Source organism: Nanorana parkeri, unplaced genomic scaffold, assembly GCF_000935625.1.
Source record: "Nanorana parkeri isolate BGI_ZX_2015 unplaced genomic scaffold, ASM93562v1 scaffold190, whole genome shotgun sequence".
Classification (NCBI taxonomy): domain Eukaryota; kingdom Metazoa; phylum Chordata; class Amphibia; order Anura; family Dicroglossidae; genus Nanorana; species Nanorana parkeri.
The window spans coordinates 621,267-640,639 of NW_017306458.1; the positions used below are offsets into that span (position 1 = coordinate 621,267).

A 19,373-nucleotide genomic window follows, 5' to 3' on the forward strand; every position below is an offset into this window, starting at 1 on the left:
GACGAGGAGAGAGAGACACTGACTGGTGCTGGGGGGGAGAGAAGAGGAGAGAGACACCGACTTACGCTAGGTGAGGGGGGAGACACCGACCAACGTTGGGGTCCCTTAAAAATTTCCTCGGCCAAAAAGGGGTCGCGAGTGGAGAAAGTTTAAGAAGACCTGTTCTAGAGGATCCTTGCTGGTGCAGTCAGTTTGCATCTATGGGATCGACATTCAAAATTACAGGACGCTGTGCTGACACACAGCATGCCTGTATCTCCCATGGCCAGATTTGTCGGCACACCCTCTGCCCAGCCATGCTGTTTGTGAGTGCGCGAGGCTCCTAGCTGGAGTCTCACTTTCAAAGCTGCAGCTGCTTCAGCACAAGCAGACAGAGTACATACTTCCCTGCTGTGTTTAACGCAAGCCTGTCCAGCTGCCCGCCCAATTTGTACATAAGTATGCTCACCTGCCCACATACTGTGTGCAAAGCATGCCTAGACAACCGCCTACTGCATGAATAAGCCTGCCCAGCAGCCCCCCAAATGTGTAATGTGCCCCAGTCACTTGCCAGACCCCTTACTAAACATATCTTTACCTAAACATATCACAGACGCACGTTTTACCGTGCGTCTGTGATGTGCGCTTTATGCGCATACGGCAAACAGCGTGTTTTTGCGAGCAGATTGTAGCTCATTGATGTTAATGAGAAAAAGCGCATAAAGCACGCATAAAAACGTGCGAAAACACAGCAAAAGGCTGTTTTATGGGGCCAAAACGAGCTGTAATATGCCAGAAAAAAGCTCCTGCACTTTTTCCAGCGACAAAACGCTCAGATGTGAACAGGGTCATAGAATTGAATGGGATTTTTTTTTGGGGGGGGAGCAGATTTGAGTGTTTTTAGGGCAGAAAACGCGCTACAAAATGCTCAGTGTGAACCAGGACTAAAGGTTCCCTTAATCCTTAAAGGAGAACTATGGGGTCAATGTTTTTCCCCATAGTTCTCCTTGGGGTAACGGGAGGACACAAACTAGCGTCCTCCCGTTACCCTAAGCTCAGTATACCGCGAGCTACAGCTCGCGGTATACTGAGACGCCGCACCTGGAGCGGATCCCGACTTAGATGACGGGATCCGCCCAGCTGCGTGAGTGACAGCTGGCTCTGCCTATCTAGAGGCAGAGCCAGCTGTACCCGCCCCCTCCCCCGTCCGTTCCGCCAGTCAGCGCTGGCAGATCGGAGAGGGGAATCCAGCCCCTCCCCCTGTCACAGCAGAGAGCCGTGACAGGATCGAGAGGTGAGGGAACCCGGTATGTGTTCTCTCACCTCCCGATCTACTGAGCCGACCTGTGACAGTCTCATTGTCACAGGTCGGCTTAGAACTATGAGGTGAGTGGAAATCACTCATGTCATAGTTCTCCTTTAAAGCGTAAGTTACTCCTATAATAGATAATTTATTAACGTATTCCTTTTAAAAAAAAGTCTATGTAGACAGGGAATGCATTTCGTCAGGCAATGGAGACAAGCCCCCTTGCTCAGCCCTGCTGTTTATAGCTGCTTCTCTGGAGCGGAAGAGCTTCTTCCTGACGTGACGCTGACGGGAGCTGCCAATCGTTATAACAATTCTCCATCCCCTGCCTTCAATAGCCTTGGAAGGTAAAATTAATAGTGGTCATGTGACCGCTTTATAAAAGTCAAAATGTAAGCTATTTCTAGACAAGATTGTATTGAATAAAAAGTTTAGGTTATACTATCATTACTGAATGATTGGTGATCTTTACCATTCACATACAAGAAAACCCTAACCTTGGCGCTTATCCTTATCCTTAACCCAACACTAACCTAGTCCACAGCACCAAATAAACCCCCTGCAGCAGTATGGTTACCCTGCTTAATGCCTATAGCAATCGCCCCAAAAGATATCATCTCTGCGCCAAAAAGTAAAAGCCCCTCCTCCAACAATTATTTGAGTACAAGAAATGGAAGTGCACAAAGAAAGTATAACAAGCAGAATTCTATTTTGTATACCTTTAAAGCTTCTTCATATTCATCTGCAACAAATAAAAAAAGAAAAATAAAAGTTTGAAAAATGATTTGGTTTTGAAGCAAACATAATCATTAGATACATACAGTATATTGCCAAAAGTATTGGGACACCCCTCCAAATCATTGGATTCAGGTGTTTTGTGAGATTTCCTTGCTACTAAATATTCCACGGTCAACTGTTAGTGGTATTAAAAAAAGGAAGCAACTGGGTAGGCCACGTAAAATGACAGAGCGGGGTCAGCGCATAGTGCACAGGAGTTGCCAACTGTCTGCAGAGTCAATAGCTACAGACCTCCAAACTTCGTGTGGCCTTCAGATTGGCACAACAACAGTACATAGAGAGCTTCATTGAATGGGTTTCCATGGCCCAGCAGCGGCATCCAAGCCTTACATCACCAAGTGCAATGTAAAGTGTCGGATGCAGGGGTGTAAAGCACACCGCCACTGGACTCTAGAGAAGTGGAGACGTGTTCTCTGGAGTGACCAATCACGCTTCTCTGTCTGGCAATCCAATGGACATGTCTGGGTTTGGCGGTTGCCAGGAGAACGGTACTTGCCTGACTGCATTGTGCAAGTGTAAAGTTTGGTGGAGGTGGGATTATGGTGTGGGGTTGTTTTTTAGGGGTTGGGCTTGGCCCCTTAGTTCCAGTGAAGGGAACTCTTAATGCATCAGCATACCAAGACATTTTGGACAATTTCATGATCCCAACTTTGTGGAAACAGTTTGGGGATGGCCCCTTCCTGTTCCAACATGACTGCGCACCAGTGCACAAAGCAAGAGGAGTTTGGGGTGGGGGAACTTGACTGACCTGCACAGAGTCCTGACCTCAACCGATAGAACACCTTTGGGATGAATTAGAGCGGAGACTGCGAGCCAGGCCTTCTCGTCCATCATCAGTACCTGACCTCACAAATGCGCTTCTGGAAGAATGGTCAAACATTCCCATAGACATACTCCTAAACCTTGTGGACAGCTTTCCCAGAAGAGTTGAAGCTGTGATATATATCAGCAAAGGGCGGAGCCAACTCAATACTGAACCCTACGGACTAAGACTGGGATGCCATTAAAGGCAGGCGTCCCAATACTTTTGGCAATATAGTTTATTTACCGGTTTAGTTTCATAGCTGTTAAGTGTTTTTTCCTTTAATCAAGTTCAATTTAAAATGGACATGTGGGTACAGCTGCCATTGTTGACTTAAGATAGTCATACACTGTTATATGTAACTGTTACTACAGAATCCTCCATCCATGGTAAACAGAGTGAATGGACAATTCTCCCATTGTGCCATTGTATTATGACATCAGCGGGTGTGCCGCTGTCAGAATACCTGCACAGCGATGGCAGCTGGTTGGCTGTTGTCACTGTTTGCATTTTCTACCGTGCTCATTGGATTCTCTGATTGAAGCGTCCTAGATGGAAAGGTGCCAAAATTCTCACAGTGTACAGCCAGCTTTATTTTTCAAAGGTGTTGGGCTTCCTTTGCTTCACTACCTAGAAAGTCACTGAACCTAGAACATGCATGTAGCCAATGAAGTCTGTAAAGTCTGAACCGGTGTCCTGCATTCTTGTTTCAAGTTAGTGACTCACTAGTAAATGCTCCAGGATGACATCCCTACAACCTGTAGCTTTGAAAGCCATTTCAATAATAGTAGCACTCCAACGTAATCCTCACATGTTTCCAAAGCCGTTTTCTCATACGTTTTAAATATGCACATTGGGTGTTTACTCTGAATGAAAATTGTGTTTAATTCATGTTATTCAACTTCCAGAACCTGGAAGTGACAAAATCATCATCACTTCCGTGTTCATTCAGCAGGGAGGTTATCAGCAAACAGGTGTTCGATTGCCATGCGGGACGCTCCCGCAGGAGTGGCAGCAGAACCCAAGTAAGGGGAGGGGGCGAGAGGTTTTGAGACGTGTACATGTGTGGGAGTGTAGACGTGATTGGGCTGCTACATGACAGCCGACATGAGAACACACTCCTAGCTGCTCCCAGCTGCCAGTTAGAACGCAGTCCCTGGTGTGCACTGTGAAGGCTGTGGTGCTAATGCGATGGAAACAGTGCATCACCCTGTAGCTTTTCTTTTTAGAACCTTATTGAAATGTCATAAAACGGCATTCCATTCAGTTCTATTAGCCTCATTGTGGTGTGATGCCGTGGATTGCTTTGCACCACAATGCGCTGAAAAAACCCCCGAATACATGAACTATGCCGATTGAAAACAAGGTAAATTGCCATGCCCAGCTCAGCACAGTGCACCTGGTATGAAAGGGTCCTTAGTCCTAAATTTGTCCACATTAAGAATCTGATCACCAGGGTATCAAAGCACAACCCTTTGCTACACTTGCTTACACTCCAACCGCCTCCAAACGTGATAGGTTCCTGAAGGTCCTGAATATGAGTTACCCACAGAGAGCTATACAAAACCACACTGCAGACTCCATGTCAAAGTACCCAGAGATTGGCACTACAGATACTACAAAGCCCATCATACTGTATGTTCTTAATAGGAAGGAGAAGACTTGAATGGACAAGCAGATTGTAAAAACGAAAAAAAGAAGACAAAAAAAACACAGAACAAGAATCTCAGATGAAGCCTTTAATTTCCGCTAACACTCACCTTGACTGTTCACAGATACCTGAAGAGAAAAAAAAATATGATACAGCTGTGTTAAAAAAATAAGACTTTTTCTATGTACAATCAATGTGTTCTAAAAAACAAAACAAAAAATGTTTTCTCTGATTTCACAAGTGTCACAATCTTCTTTTTATCCATCCCAGTATCTTGTAGTACAATATTTTACAGTTAACCCCAACGGAACTACTTTTCTACTTTATTTGCACTTCTAAGGGTTCATCCCTGCATCTGAGAGGACATGAGTGGCAAAGTTTATGTACATACTGTATATATTTACATCAGGGGTGAACAAGTCAATATGGAATTCAGGAGCCAGTCTGTCCATTCCAGGAGCTAGCAGGATTTTTTTTTTTTTTAGGAGTCAGCTCCATTGACAACAACTAGAGAAAACCTACAAAATGCGGCGCTGGTTGTAATTTTTAAAGTGACTTTATTGCCTTTATTGTGACTTTATTTTAACTTAATTGCCGGGCTGGAGGGGGCGTGGCGGGCCATTGAAGTTAATCCCGCCCGCACGGGATCACAAGGCGCGTTGTGCCTGCAGTGCGATAAAAATAGTGATTGCGGCATTTTGATCGCACCGCACTGCAGGCACAACGCGCCTTGTGATCCCGTGCGGGCGGGATTAACTTCAATGGCCCGCCACGCCCCCTCCAGCCCGGCAAAAAAGTGAGCCGGCCGCAAAGCGATGCAGTGCGTTCCGGCCAGAATCGGACCGGAACACACTGCCTATGGTGTGAACTAACCCTAAGATTTAACTCGCAAATTTAGTGTCACTTTAAGGAACACTGGCGACCTGGCTACTGGGATTTGTCCAGCTCTGATTAACTGTACAATTAGGGTAGTAATTACTGATGGGCTCAGGCGTGTTTGCAGTTCCACGTGCCGAGCCTTCCAGGAAGCTGACAGCGCCAATCACAGGTACTGAGACATTTTCCCGGTCCACAGCTGCAGAGATCGGGAAATGTCTCAGTGCCTGTGATTGGCGCTGCCAGCTTCCTGGCGGGCTCGGCATGTGGAGCTGCGAACACGCCCGAGCCCATCACTGGTAGTGATACCAGCACTCCATCCAAAAAGTACTGCCTTGGGGCTCCACATGTAATAATATGACAAAGGTTTGGAGTCTCCCACAGGAGAAAATAAGTGGTGTAATAAACCTATGTCAGAGCAATGCACATTCACACATACATCCTGGTGTGAACAGCTTACTAGCATATCATTCTCTTAAATGATTTACAGATTATCTGTATCATTATAAAACAGTAACTAAATAATATATTTGACTTTACACATGGTATTACTGTAATATGGCTGGAAGCACATTAATATACTAGATTTAAAAAATGTGGGCACACAAGAGGCGAATACTTCTAGTGCTGACAAGAGAGTGACCAGCACTGAAATAAAATACTGTAAGCCATCTTCTTACCTGTTCATTTTCTTCATCTATGTATTTTATCTGTATGTCTCCTAAATCAAAGGACACAAGCACCTATCAAGGCAAAACAAAAAGAAATAACAGGTGTCAATCTTATTTTATGTTGAAAATACAACAGCATTTACTTATGTACTAATGTCATATGTCTTTTGAGATGTAGTGCAATGCTAGTCTCTATGTGTATGCTTGTATATGACACACAGGAAGTAAAAAAAATTATTCTAAGCAAGTAAAACTTAGTTTAGCAATCCTCAAGACCTCAGGTGATTCATCTAAACACATAACCAACAATTTTATGGGTTTTTTTAAATGTTAGTTTCATATTACTAACAGCTATGATAAAATGAAGCGATGAACATAAGGCTTTGTCACGCACGCTCCATTTTTTTCTGCAGGGTAAGGGCTTGTTCACACCAAGCGCGGAGCAGATCCAGAGCAGAGCAGGTGCAGACCGGATCAAAACTGCGTCCAATGTATTCCTATGGTATTTTGAGCTCCAGTTCACATCGCAGCGTGCAGATCCAGAGCAGGTGAAAAAACTGCGGCAAGCCCTATTTGACCTGTTCTGGAACGCATCAAAAACGCATGCAAGTGCCTGAAAGCCCATGTTAGGCCTGGTTCACACCTGGGCGTTTTGTAGCGCATTCGAACGCTCTGCAAAACGCTCAAACACTGAAATCCCATTATTTCCTATGGGTATGGCTTACATCTGGGCGTATTACAGGCCGTATGAAGGCGCTACAAAACGCCCTACGCCCAAAGAAGTACAGGAGCTTCTTTGGGGCGTTTTTGTTGCGCGTTTCTATTGGGATACAGCAAAGTAGCCCTCGGAAACGCATGTTTGTTGCGCGTTTTTTTTTAACCGCGAATCTCGGTTAAAACGCGCGACAAACACGCATATTCGATACGCCTAGGTGTAAACCCAGCCTTAAACTTAAAAAAAAACAAAACATTTTAACCAAAAACGCCCCAGAACGCATCAAAAACGCGGCACAACCCACTGCACTGCGTGTGCAGAAACCTGACCGGATCTGCTCTGCATTTGGTGTGAACAAGGCCTAAAAGGTGGCCAAATACTAGTAGATTTTCAGTTGAAAATTTCTGTTTCTGCCGCGAACCCTCGTTCGACTTTCCTATCAAGCAAAGTCAAATATCGATTTCGGAAATCATTCGTTATGCACATTAACCAGCCAAATTTTCGACAAACTACAGAAATAATTCCATTTTGCGCATGTGCTGCGTCCTTCCCGAGATTTTTGAGAAACGAAAACCCCACTGATTCATCAATTTTCGCTCGGGCCGAGAAAATGTTGCCAATGTGACCGATCGAAAAATTTCCATCATAATATAAAAAACTAAAATTGGTGATGTACCATCAACTGTCCGATTTTCGTTTGAAAGACCATTCATGTTCGATTTCCAAATGAAAATGACAGTGTATGGGCACCTTTAATAGGGCCACTTGAAATCCAACACCAAAAAAAAAAAAAGTCAGCAGGAGAACATGTTTACTGGAAGAGCCACCAGTAACAGCCTATTACTGAAGGACATTTTTAAAAAAGGAAACTTGTCACAAGAGACACAACACTGGGGCAGACAACATCCAACAGTCGCCCATGGCAACCAATAAGCTTCTCTCTTCAGTTTGTTTAGTTTAGCTTTGAAAATGAAAGATGGAAGCTGTTTGGTTGCCATGGGTGACTGCTCCAGATTCGGTCAGCTCCAGTTTTGATACATTCCCCCCAAAGGCTGCCACTGCTGAGCTCTCCATTTGAAAATGCGTGTTCCCTGGCTGTTATTCTGAATCACTGACCTGGCACAAGTATGCAGATAACATATTGAAGCCTGTGGGGTCAGCACAACAGTCAGGTAGCTAGCATTTTCAGGAGGAGAAGTAAAAGTTAACTGTAAAAGTGGCCTAGCATAAAAAAATGTCTACTCCAGTAATGAAGGGGCAGGGCAGAGCATCTTGTGAGGCCTGCAAGAGTAAGATGGCCATCCCGAGTGCTGAATGAAAAAATAGAACAGATTCCTCCATCCACGCTAAACAGCGGCGGGTATTCTGCTGTCAGAATACTCGAAAAGTGATGGCAGCCGTTTGGCTGCCGTCACTGTTCCTCCAAAATGTTTCCATCCAGCTCCTTTGATTTTCTGAATAAAGAATGTTGGACAGAAGGGTGCAGACAGGGGCATCCAGTGTGAGAATATCGCCCGGTTCATCAAGAACCATCTGACATTTGCACGGGGTAGGGCCGGGTTTATTCTTCAGGCTAATTTCAGTGTAGTCCGTTGAATCGTAAGCCCAGACTCCTTTCTGTACAGGAGACAGGAAACAATGGTCACTGGGAACAATACCAGAACCAATATTACAGCAGATATTCTGGACAATAGAACTGGAATCGTTTCCTGTATATCCTGAATAAACATTAAACTTTTACCAGTCGCTGGTCAAAATAGCCTACATTAACTTGCAACTACAAAAGCCATACAAGCTTGAAATCCATTGATTTCCTCATCCATGCAAAACAACGTGGATGGAGGAATCAAGCATTTGGGGAGGGTGTGCAGACAGGGCCATTCACAGCTCGAAATTCAAGCACACCTCCTTACGGCATTTTTCTCTGTGAACCTTTACTCTCGTTTATTTAACCATTAGGTAGACAGCATGAGCTGATCACGTGGGGGTTATAGAAGGCAAAGCAGAAGCTGGTCATGGACTAGGATTTAAAAAAAGAAGAGCCAGAATGGCAGCTGAACATAGACTGGAAGGGGGTCGGGCTGCGCATATTAATATTGAATATTTCATATTTACCTGACGAAATAAAAAATAGTTTTTATTTTTTCTTTAGTCCTGATTATAATAAAAAAAGATAAACTGTACAAAATCACAGCAAAAAAAACACAGGGGTCGAATGACGATTTGCCAGGGGTCGCCTAAAGACATCCCAACTCTCCCAGACGCTCCGGGAGTCTCCCACTATTAGATAGCGGCTCCCAGCAGCCCGGGAGATAAACACTTTCTCCCGGAAAGGTTTACTCTGCTCGATCGAGTAAACCTTTGCCTGCTCTGTTTTTTTTCCCTTCTGACATCTGAGCCGCAAAGTTCTCAGGTCCTCTACTAGTGATTGGCAGCAGCAGAGGGTGGGTGCAATAGCTAGTTTGCTATTGGCTATTGCAAAGTGAAATAGCCAATAGGAATCTAGCTATGCATTCCTATGCTGTTTTTTTTTTTTCTGATGGCGGCCGGCAGCTCCGATGTCAGAAAAAAAACAAAAGAGTAAACCTTTCTGGGAGAAAGTGTTTCTTGGCAGGGATCCGCTATCTAACGGTAGCAAAATACAGCGATGAAGGAGCAACGAAAATAATTTTACTGTTAGGGGGTCGCCACAACTTGGGCAATATTATCAAGGGGTCGCGGCACTAGAAAGGTTGAGAACTTCTGCTCTAGAACATAAGTGAATATTCAGTGGCTCAGCATGAGACCCAGTAAAATACAAGAATATTCATCCTTTATCCACTCAAAACTGTAGTGTCATGATAGTTTGATGGTAGCTCCCATCTGCACACCATAGTACATTTATCTCCTTCACACCTCTATACAAGATCAGAATAAACAAGCGGAGACAGCGATTTCATTTAAAATTGTAAAACAATTGTCAAATATTTTAGCCCTGTGACATAGTCACAAGGCAAAGGAGAGAGACAATCCATATACAGGAGAGATAACAAGGTTAGGAGTTTACAAGTTGTCATATGATTTCTCTGCTCAAGGCGTTAACAGCCGGGTACAAGGTACAGCATGACATGAAACTATCTTGCAATAACAAAAGCAAACATGAACAAAACAAGTTCCTGTTACCAATACATGGATGAGGAGTTTGCATTGTATTTGCAGGACAATAAAGTCACAAGGCAAATGCAGCCCTGCAACCGAAATCAGACCTGCGTGTACCATAGATGCATTCAGAGGTTGTTTTTCAATGTTAGTTGGACAGTGAACTGAATAATCAGGTCTGATAAGTCTTTGTCCAAGATTCTTATATCTACAACTACTCATAATGCTTCTTGTTCATCTTACCTTGTGCTATGTAATAGTTTAACACTCTCTATATTATATATATATATATATATATATATATACACACACACACACACACACACACACACAATATTGCCAAAAGCATGGATTCAGGTGTTCCGTGAAATTAGAGCGGAGACTGCGAGCCAGGCCTTCTCGTTCAACATCAGTACCTGACCTCACAAATGCGCTTATGCCCTTATCAACCAATCCATAGAAAGGAAAATAATCGCTTTCAAACAACTGTCGGTCTGTCCAGGACTGTCTGGCCTAGCAAATTCAGCTCAAGAGCTGAACGTTTGTTGGTAAAAGAAGACTTTTGCCGTTGCGGTCAAAGTGCAGGCATTTACAATCAGAAAGAGATTGCTCCAATCCAACCTGCATGAAAGGTGTGTCAAGCAAATGCATTTGCTGTCCAAAAGGTACATTACAGTAAGGCCTTGTTCACACCAAATGCAGAGCAGATCCGGTCAGGTTTCTGCACACGCAGTGGAGTGGGTTGTGCCGCGTTTTTGATGCGTTCCGGGTCGGTTTTGGTAAAAAGAAACGTTTAACATGGGCTTTCAGGCACTTGCATGCGTTTTTGATGCGTTCCAGAGCAGGTTAAATAGGGCTTGCCGCAGTTTTTTCACCTGCTCTGGATCTGGTCTGGATCTGCACACTGCGATGTGAACTGGAGGTCAAAATACCATAGGAATACATTGGACGCAGTTTTGATCCGGTCTGCACCTGCTCTGGTCTGGATCTGCTCCGCGCTTGGTGTGAACAAGGCCTTAGATTACAGCATTGAACATATAGGCGAAGGCCATGCCTTCTGGAACAATGTACTGAAGACTGATCAATAAAAGATTGAGTTGTTTGGTCACAGTAGCAATAGATATGTTTTCCGCAAACTGAAGAAGACAATTCAGAAGAATCCCATACTAACTGTGAAGCATTGTGATGAAAATGCTAGGGTTTGGGGTTGCTTTGCTGCTTCAAGGCCTGGGCAGCTTGCAGTCATCGACTGCAACAGTTAACTATACATTTTGCATCATATCAAAGTGTGCTTGATGAAAATGTGAAGCCATCTCTCTAAACGTTGACATTAAACCCGAAAATACATACTTGATAATGATCTGATGCACACTAGCAAATCCACCAAGAAATGACTCAAAAAAGAAGAAGTAGAGAGTGAGTTACTGCCCTTGTCAAAACCCTGATTTGATTCCCATTAAGATTTTTTAGGGGAATTTGAAAATGGGCAGTTCATGCAAGGAAACCCACAACAAATAAAGCAACTGCATGGGGAAGTGGTCAAAAATGTGACAGTCGATGTCAAAGACCGGCGAGCAGTTATACAAACACAAAAAGCCAACTGTGCTACAGAGGGCAATACCAGCTTTTAATGCCATGGGCGTACTTACTTTTCCCACAGTACACTATTGATATTCTTGTTGGCTAAATAACTGTAACAGGCACATTTTTCTTGTGTTTTTATTCAAGCATATTACTTTTATTTGTAAGCACTGTTTGGATAAAGATGCCCGATGTAAATTATGTAAAAAGTCAACATTTCCAGTATTTTCTCCTTTAATACCCGAGAGACAATCACATTCAATGTGACGGAGGAGGGATTTATTTGATCATTTCAGTCACTGGGATAACACTGGGTATTTGATTTGCAATGACCTTCAGAAAAGAATGATGCCGTGAACACAGACATAAGAGATATGCAGAAAAAAAAAGTTCTGTGAGATGGGTAAGATGGGTGGGATGGGTAAAGCTCACCATTGCCTCCACATCAGCCCAGGTTGTCTTTTCACAATCTGACACCAGGAAGCTCTGCGTCTCTCCCTTGCAGCTCACACATAAGTTGACTGGAGGTTCCATGTTTCTAGGTCTATAAAAAAAGTAAGAAAAGGTAAGCGATTATCTCATAAAGTGAACAAAAGAGTCTGTAAAAAGTGGACACGCCACTTCAATGTCTTTAACTATATACCTGAGATCAGTACAATAACCACTGGCTTTGCTGCACAGAATACGTGTCCCTGTTTTTGTATAGACAAAATGTGTCCACTGATCCAAGTCACAAAATTGTTATTACATCATTCCCTACTGCTGATTATTCCAAATGACAGTAAATGCTTTGCTACTCAGATAATTTCTTAATTACGCTACTGCAAAACCCACTCCCCCTTTCCGTCATGTTAATAAGCATGTTACCACAACATGCACATCACATGCGTTAGCACACTGCGGTGCAATTTATTTTGAATGGCGCCCCATCTCATTAAGGCAACACAGTTCCAACACCAATGTTACAGCACACCACAATGCTCAGTAACATAGTACTGCGTGTTGTGGTGCGCTGCATTGCCAAACATGGTGCATGTCCATTTTTTGGGGACGTTTTGGTGCATTCCCAGACCATTCATTTGAATAGTCTGTCTTAATGCAACGCACATTAATCACTGCAGGACTTCAAATGATTATACCAAGATGCTGATGCAGCCATGATCTTAGTGTCATTTATTTCAGCAGTCAGGGGGCTTTTAAGTACAAATGATCTGTGTGGCTGTCGAGCTGCCTGATCACTTTTACCCACTTCTGAAGGTACCGCCCCCCTGCACACTCCACCCCTGCCGTTTTTCGGGCTCCCCCACTTCTCTAGGTGGTCTGGGACCACTGAAAACATTGTTAGGATGGAGAGTGGGAGCAGACCAAGAAATGTCTTATCTCCAATCTGCTCTGTGATCAATGAAGCAGGAAGCGCTGTGCTCTCAGCACTTCCTGCTTCAGAAGCCAGCTTAAGTGGCGGGTAGACAGGCAAACAAGCATATTCCTCTGCTTGATCATTTGTATTGGAGGGCAAGGAAGATATTAGGGGTCAAATAGACCCCTGGTGTCTCCATAAAGAGAACCTGTCACCTTCAAACCCGATCACATAAGGGCTTGTTAGCCTTTTGATAAGAATGAAGTTAAAAAAAAAATTAAGTCATAACATAAAAAAACCAAATTTAAAATCAACCCTCAAAAATTGGGTATTATGTTATGTGCGCAAATATCGTGCAACATAAAATTCAGTTATCCTTTTTTTAATCAACAGGGCATCTGCTTTCAGAAAATATATAACTGGTTGGGGGTGTAATCTTCTGTCCAAAAAAATCAGATTTGAATATGCGTGAAAAATGAAAAAATTGCTCCAGTACTAAGGTGATTAATGTGCACAAAAAAAAAGCACTTTAACGCAACACACCAGGACACCAAGGTCTTATGGGCCTTAAATAAGGGATGCAAGGCTCTGCAGAAGCTTATATCACTTGATAATAAATAATCTGCGCCAATGGAACCAAATAAATTGCATCAAAAGGGTTTAAAGCAGCTACACTAGGCCCTGGTTCACACCTAGGCGTATTGCATATGCGCGGTTGTCGAGCGTTTTTTTACCGCGATTCGCGGTAAAAAAATCTCGCGACAAACACGCGTATAGTATTTAAAATGTATTAATCCAGAAAAAAAACAATAAAAACTCACATTTAAAACCATGTCAGCCGGCCGGCTATCGCATATAACTCCCATCTCCTCAAAACGAAAGATTGAATTCAAATCGGTACACGGTGTCCGCTGGGCTCTGCCGCCTCCTACGGGCGGCTCTCCATGCGTCAGTGCGGGAAGGAGGTTCTCCGGTGCCGTCCATAGACGGTAGAGCCCAGCGGACACCGGGCACCGATTTGAATGAAATCTTTCGTTTTGAGGAGATGGAGTTATATGCGATAGCCGGCCGGCCAACATGGTTTTAAATGTGAGTTTTTATTGTTTTTTCTGGAACAAGTTTATCCATAAACCTTCTAACATGTACGCATTCCATACATGCAATGGCAAGGTTAGGAAAAAGAACACAATCAGGTTCTAGACGTCTGTGAATGTGAGAATGATGCCCATGTGTACATCTACATCAGGTATGTCAAACTGGTGGTTTTTGGGTCGTATGTGGACCTCTAACTCCTTTACGGCCCCCAGACAGATTAGGGCTCTATATTAAATGTGGTTCTGGCTGTACTCTGGGAAATAAAGGCTTCATTAATACAACTGTCACGCTAAATAATTCAGGAAAAGTTTAATTGCTCCTTTCTCTGGGATAACGTGTTATTCGCAATTGTTAATTACCAAAGTGCCATATTTCTTTTTCTGGAATTAAGCGGGTGTAGGACCCTGCAGACCAAAATGTGGACCATTGAAAACTTATTTCACTGAATTCAGGCCGCTGTTTAATTTGATTTGACATGCCTGCAGTAAATGTTCTACTTTGCAGAGCCGTGATCCAGCCGGGAAATATTGTCGGGATCCACCCGCTGCCTGATTGACAGCTGGCTCTGCCTCTCTAGGGCTAGAGCCAGCTATGCCCACCCTCTTCCCTGATTGTCCCTTCAATGAACACTGGAGGAACAGTAAGGGGAGAGGGGAATCCCTGCAGGGAGCGGTGACTGACAGTCACTGCTCTCTGCAGGGAGAAAACCGTGAGCTAAGCAATCAGCAGTTTGTGATCGCTCAGCTTCTGATCTATAGAGCCGGTTCTAAGTATTGGGAAGAGTACATTTTACTCTCCCAATAGTTCTCCTTTAAGGGATGCAAGAACACAGGGACATGTGTGATAAAAGGTGGGCGTAGAGCAGGGTTGGCATATCTGTATTGCAAAGCTTCATGGGACTTGTAGTTCCCCAACAGCTGAAGTGGTGAGGTTGCCAATACCTGGCGCAGAGGATGAATGGAAAATAGACCCAGCAGAGTTTTTAATAAAAGCTTATAGACGTAGGGGGTTGAAAGATGTACAGAACAGTGGTCCGAAGATCAGGAGGACAGTGGGCTTATGTTTGTGAACATAAAGAAAGGAGATCAAAAGGAGAAAAGCAATAAATATGAGATGAAAAGCAGAAGCGAGAGCCTTTGTTATGGGTAGTACGTTATAGAGCAGGGGCGAGATTGTTAATGAGCAGAGAAGACAACGAGGAAGAGGGTGCAGTGTGCAAGGCCTAGATTGTTAACTGGAGTGAGGGGGGAATGCAGTGTGGCAGCGGAGGACACACAGGAGGGGTCAATAGGAGCCGATCACAAACAAGAAGGGTAAGAAAAAAGACAAATTGTAGGCACATTAAAAATGAACAATGACGAGAGTGGAGATGATAGTGCAGCATGTGAAAATCATAGGCGGAAGGGAGAGAAGACAGTAGGTGGAGATTAGACCACAGAGGGGAATAAGAAGTCAACGGATGTAGATTGTGGCTGGGGGGTAGAAAAGAAGACACAGGGGATAGAATTAGGCTGTACTGCATGGCAGCATACACAAGTGTGTAGTACGATTGTCTATATGACCTAAACTACAAGTCCCAACAGACACATGATGGCTTGTAGTTGTGCAGCAGGCAAGCTGGCCTTTGCTACACTATTTTAAGTAGCTACAATCTGTTAAAGCGAATCCTGAGTCAAAACGTTACTTTAGAGCCAATGACCCAGCCCCGAGGCTGCCAATAAAACAATGGCCCTTTATATGGGTTTCCAGCAGCCACTGCTTCACGTCCACCTCCCACTTTAAAGAGAAACTCCGGGCAAACTTTTTCTTATCCCTTGCAGTGGGGCAACCCACTGCAAGGGATACGTGCTCGTTTTTGTCTAGGTGCAAAAACAAAAAGCTATACTCACCCGATTCTCTGAGCTGGTATTCTGTTGAAATAGCCAACTCGTTGAGATCTGCAACTTCATCACTTCCGGTTACTTGCCAGCAGAAGATTTCGATGAGTTTGCAGTAGTGCGCATGTGTACGCACCCGGCTGCATAACAATAAGCCCATGAGAATACTCGGCGAGATGTCCAACTGCTGCCAGTGCATTTGTATAAAACTAATACAGTGAAAGCCACTGCGTTATTTTTATATCAGCGCATGCGCACTGACAGCAGTTGGACAACTTAACGAGTATTCTTATGGGCTTTTTGCAATGCAGCCGGGTGTGCACACACACGCACTACCGCCAACTCATTGAAATCTTCTGCTGGCAAGTAACCAGAAGTGATGAGCTTGCAGATCTCGACAAGTTGGCTATTTCAACAGAATACCGGCTCAGAGAATCGGGTGAGTATAAGTTTTTGTTTTTTTTGCACCGAGACAAAAACAAGCACTTAACCATTGCAGTGCGGACCAGCTCCACTGCAATGGTTAAGAAAAAGTTTCTCTTAAAAGTGGGAGGTGGACGTGAAGCAGTGGCTGCTGGTAATACATATAAAGGGCCATTGTTTTATTGGCAGCCTCGGGGGTGGGTTAGACCGGTCCCAGGAGCCTCTCTCCCCCTCTGCTACAGTGGTCTAAGAATCCTTGAGTCATCATGTCACACTGTATTATGGAAGATTGGATACCGAGGAACATGCCATCACTGAAGCAGAGAAGGAGGCAGGCTTCAGGGAGCGCTGTAACAACCGGCCAGCTCTGTGGTGCGGGTGAATTATAATTTTATTTTAACACCTAGACAAAAATGAGCACTTAACCCTTGCAGTGTCGGGGTAGCCCCACTGCAAGGGTTAAGAATACATTTTCCCGGGAATTCTTCTAAGGACCAGACTCTTGTGATGAAGAGATTCTGATTGTTTGCTCATCAGCGTAGCTGACTCACGCAGATCCAGTCCTTCATTAACAGTGGGAAGAGAAAGAGAAGCAACTACCAGAAGCAGCAGCTAGCCTAGAGGCACTTGATCAGTCTGCTGCAACCTAGCAGAGGTTGCTCAGTCTCCTCCATCATAGCAGCAATAATCTATTCTCCTACAGATAAAACAGCAGTATTTGTTTAGTCTCTTGTAACATAGAAGCAATCACAGTGTGTTCTGTAGGGTACAGTGCCTGCTGTAACTCAATCTTTTATAGATGACGACAGTCCCTTGCAGTTTCCTATAACATGGCAATAACTACTCGGTCATTTGTAACATGGCAGCGGTCACATTTTGTAGTATTACAGTAGTAATTCAGTCTCCTGTAATATGGAAGCAGTCCTAACCTCACAGAGCAGCAGTCCTCTTCCTCAGTGTATATAGTATCTCATTCTTCACAATCTCCTCTATAGGAAAAAAGGTGCGTCTATAAACAATTTCCCTTAAGGCAATGCTTACACCTATTTTGGGATACCGTGGCATGAATTATTTGCATGGTTCCACACACTATCATTAAACTTGCAGGGCAAAGCAGAAGTTTCTTTTTAACCAGCCACTGCCTGATGGCACATACCCACCTGTCCTTTGCTCCATCGCTGCCAAAAGACGTGTCTACGTGTGGGCTGTAGTTGCTCAAGTTTTAGCAGATACAGGGTTATGGACTCTATCCATTTGATGGTGTTGGTGTTTGGTAATTGGCCTGGCACCCATACCTAGAAGTACCAGGTATTTGGTTTCCATTCATTTCTATGGCCATGTTCACATCTGAGTGTTTTGTTGCTTGTGGTTAAACGCCCATCTTTGAAAAAAAGTACACGAGCTTCGTCTTGGCAGATTACGCACTTCTTGGCCCCATAGACTTAAATGGAAACGCTTGAAAGATGCATTTTTGCCCTTTACATCAACGTGTCACAAGCAGCTCGCAAAAACGTGTGACAATGTATGACGCACGCAAAAAACGTGCTAGAAATAAGCAAAAATGCTGTCGCCTAGGTGTGAATGCAGCCTAAAAGCACCTAGTGTTAGTACCTGCATTGGTCTGGGTCTCAGCCTCTTGTACTCCCCTTTATAGCAGAATGCAGACTAGAAGAGGGAGTGGCAGTAATTAAGGGGTCAGTCAGCAGTAATGCGGTGAATGAAACTGACAGTAGAAGAGAGCAAAACGACGACCTAATCAGCCTGCTGCTGCTCCTTTACCGTCCAATCGCAGAAATACAAACCCTTTAGCAGGCAAGAACGTTCCCATTCTAGGAGTTTATCTTTGTATTTACCTTCTTGCCTGGAGTTTAGCTTTAAAGTGTATCTGAAGTTAAATCCCATCTCGATAACATTACCAGGTTTACAGATGTAAGCATGCCTTTGCCTCAGCTCAAAACCTCCGTCATGCATGTTTTCTCCAGTGTTCTGAAAACATGTTTGTTTAGATGTCAGGATTAGTACCTCTCCTTCGCCCCCACATCCAAATCTTGCTGCCCTCACCTTCATACGCCCCTTCTTAGCCAATGACACCACAAAGATGCTTATTCACTCCCTTGTTATCGCTCGCCTTGACTATTGGTCTAACACTACACAGACTGCCCCCTTTAAGTCCATCATGAATGCTGATGCCAGACTCACCCACCATACCAACTGCTCAGTAGGTGCCACCCCTCTGTACCAACCCCTCAAAATACTGAAAGCAACAAAGCCATCCACAATTCTGCCCAGAGCTACATCACCAAACCCATCTCCAAACCGTCCTCCTCCCATGCTTGCCGCCAGGACTTCTCCAGAACCTCCAACTTCCTCTGGAACTCCTTACACCATCTCTCTGGCTGTCTCGTACACTGTACACCTTTAACCAATGCCTGGAAAACCTCTCTCTCCTGACTACCTAAAAACTGAACTTTTAGCTCATCGCTCACATTTATTACCTTTTGTATCATTTGCCCATTGGTGTTAGATTGTAAGCTCTCATGATCAGTGTCCTCCTAACCTACATGTATTGAATTTTTTTGTCACTGTACTGTCCCCCTTTATTTTGTACTGTGCTACACAAACTGTTGGTGCTATATAATTCCTGTATAACAATAATGATAGTAATTAGTACTGCTCCAACTTTACATCTGGGCTGCTCCAAGTGCTGCGGGTGTCATTCATCCCAGCTCTGGTTTTGAGTCTCTGCCAACCGCCCCCCTCCTTCTGGACAGCTACAAAAGACTGACGACATCCCGGAAAAAAAGAAAAGATTCTCATTCGTCAGCGGGGTCACATGACTGCCCTGGCCATTGCCAGCATTATGATGCCACACAGACTCCTGGGCTGTGTGCTGAAGTTTTTAAGTATGCGGCCCGTTACACTGGCTGGTGGTAGATAGTCATAACTAGTGATGTGCGGGGGATTGGTGTTTGCCCCCAGAGTTCACCCCTGCCCACTCAAATCTGCCGTTTACACCCCGCCCTCCTTCTGGCCAGTTGCAGTCGGGGCAAAGGGGCGGAGAATGGCCCTGCCGCAACTGGAGCAGCCCATGGCAACCAATCAGC

At 44.3% G+C, this 19,373-nt stretch overlaps 1 protein-coding gene across 1 annotated transcript in view; it reads right to left on the reverse strand.

Moving 5' to 3' along the window:
* Positions 1-19,373, reverse strand: part of NBR1 (NBR1, autophagy cargo receptor) — a 62,010-nt gene that overhangs the window by 42,217 nt on the left and 420 nt on the right. The window contains exons 2-5 of the mRNA XM_018555260.1: positions 11,950-12,061; positions 6,093-6,155; positions 4,646-4,664; positions 2,005-2,027 (exon numbers count right to left, since the gene is read on the reverse strand). Of these exons, the coding sequence (XP_018410762.1) occupies positions 2,005-2,027; positions 4,646-4,664; positions 6,093-6,155; positions 11,950-12,061 (217 nt within the window). The remainder of the gene's footprint in view (positions 1-2,004; positions 2,028-4,645; positions 4,665-6,092; positions 6,156-11,949; positions 12,062-19,373) is intronic.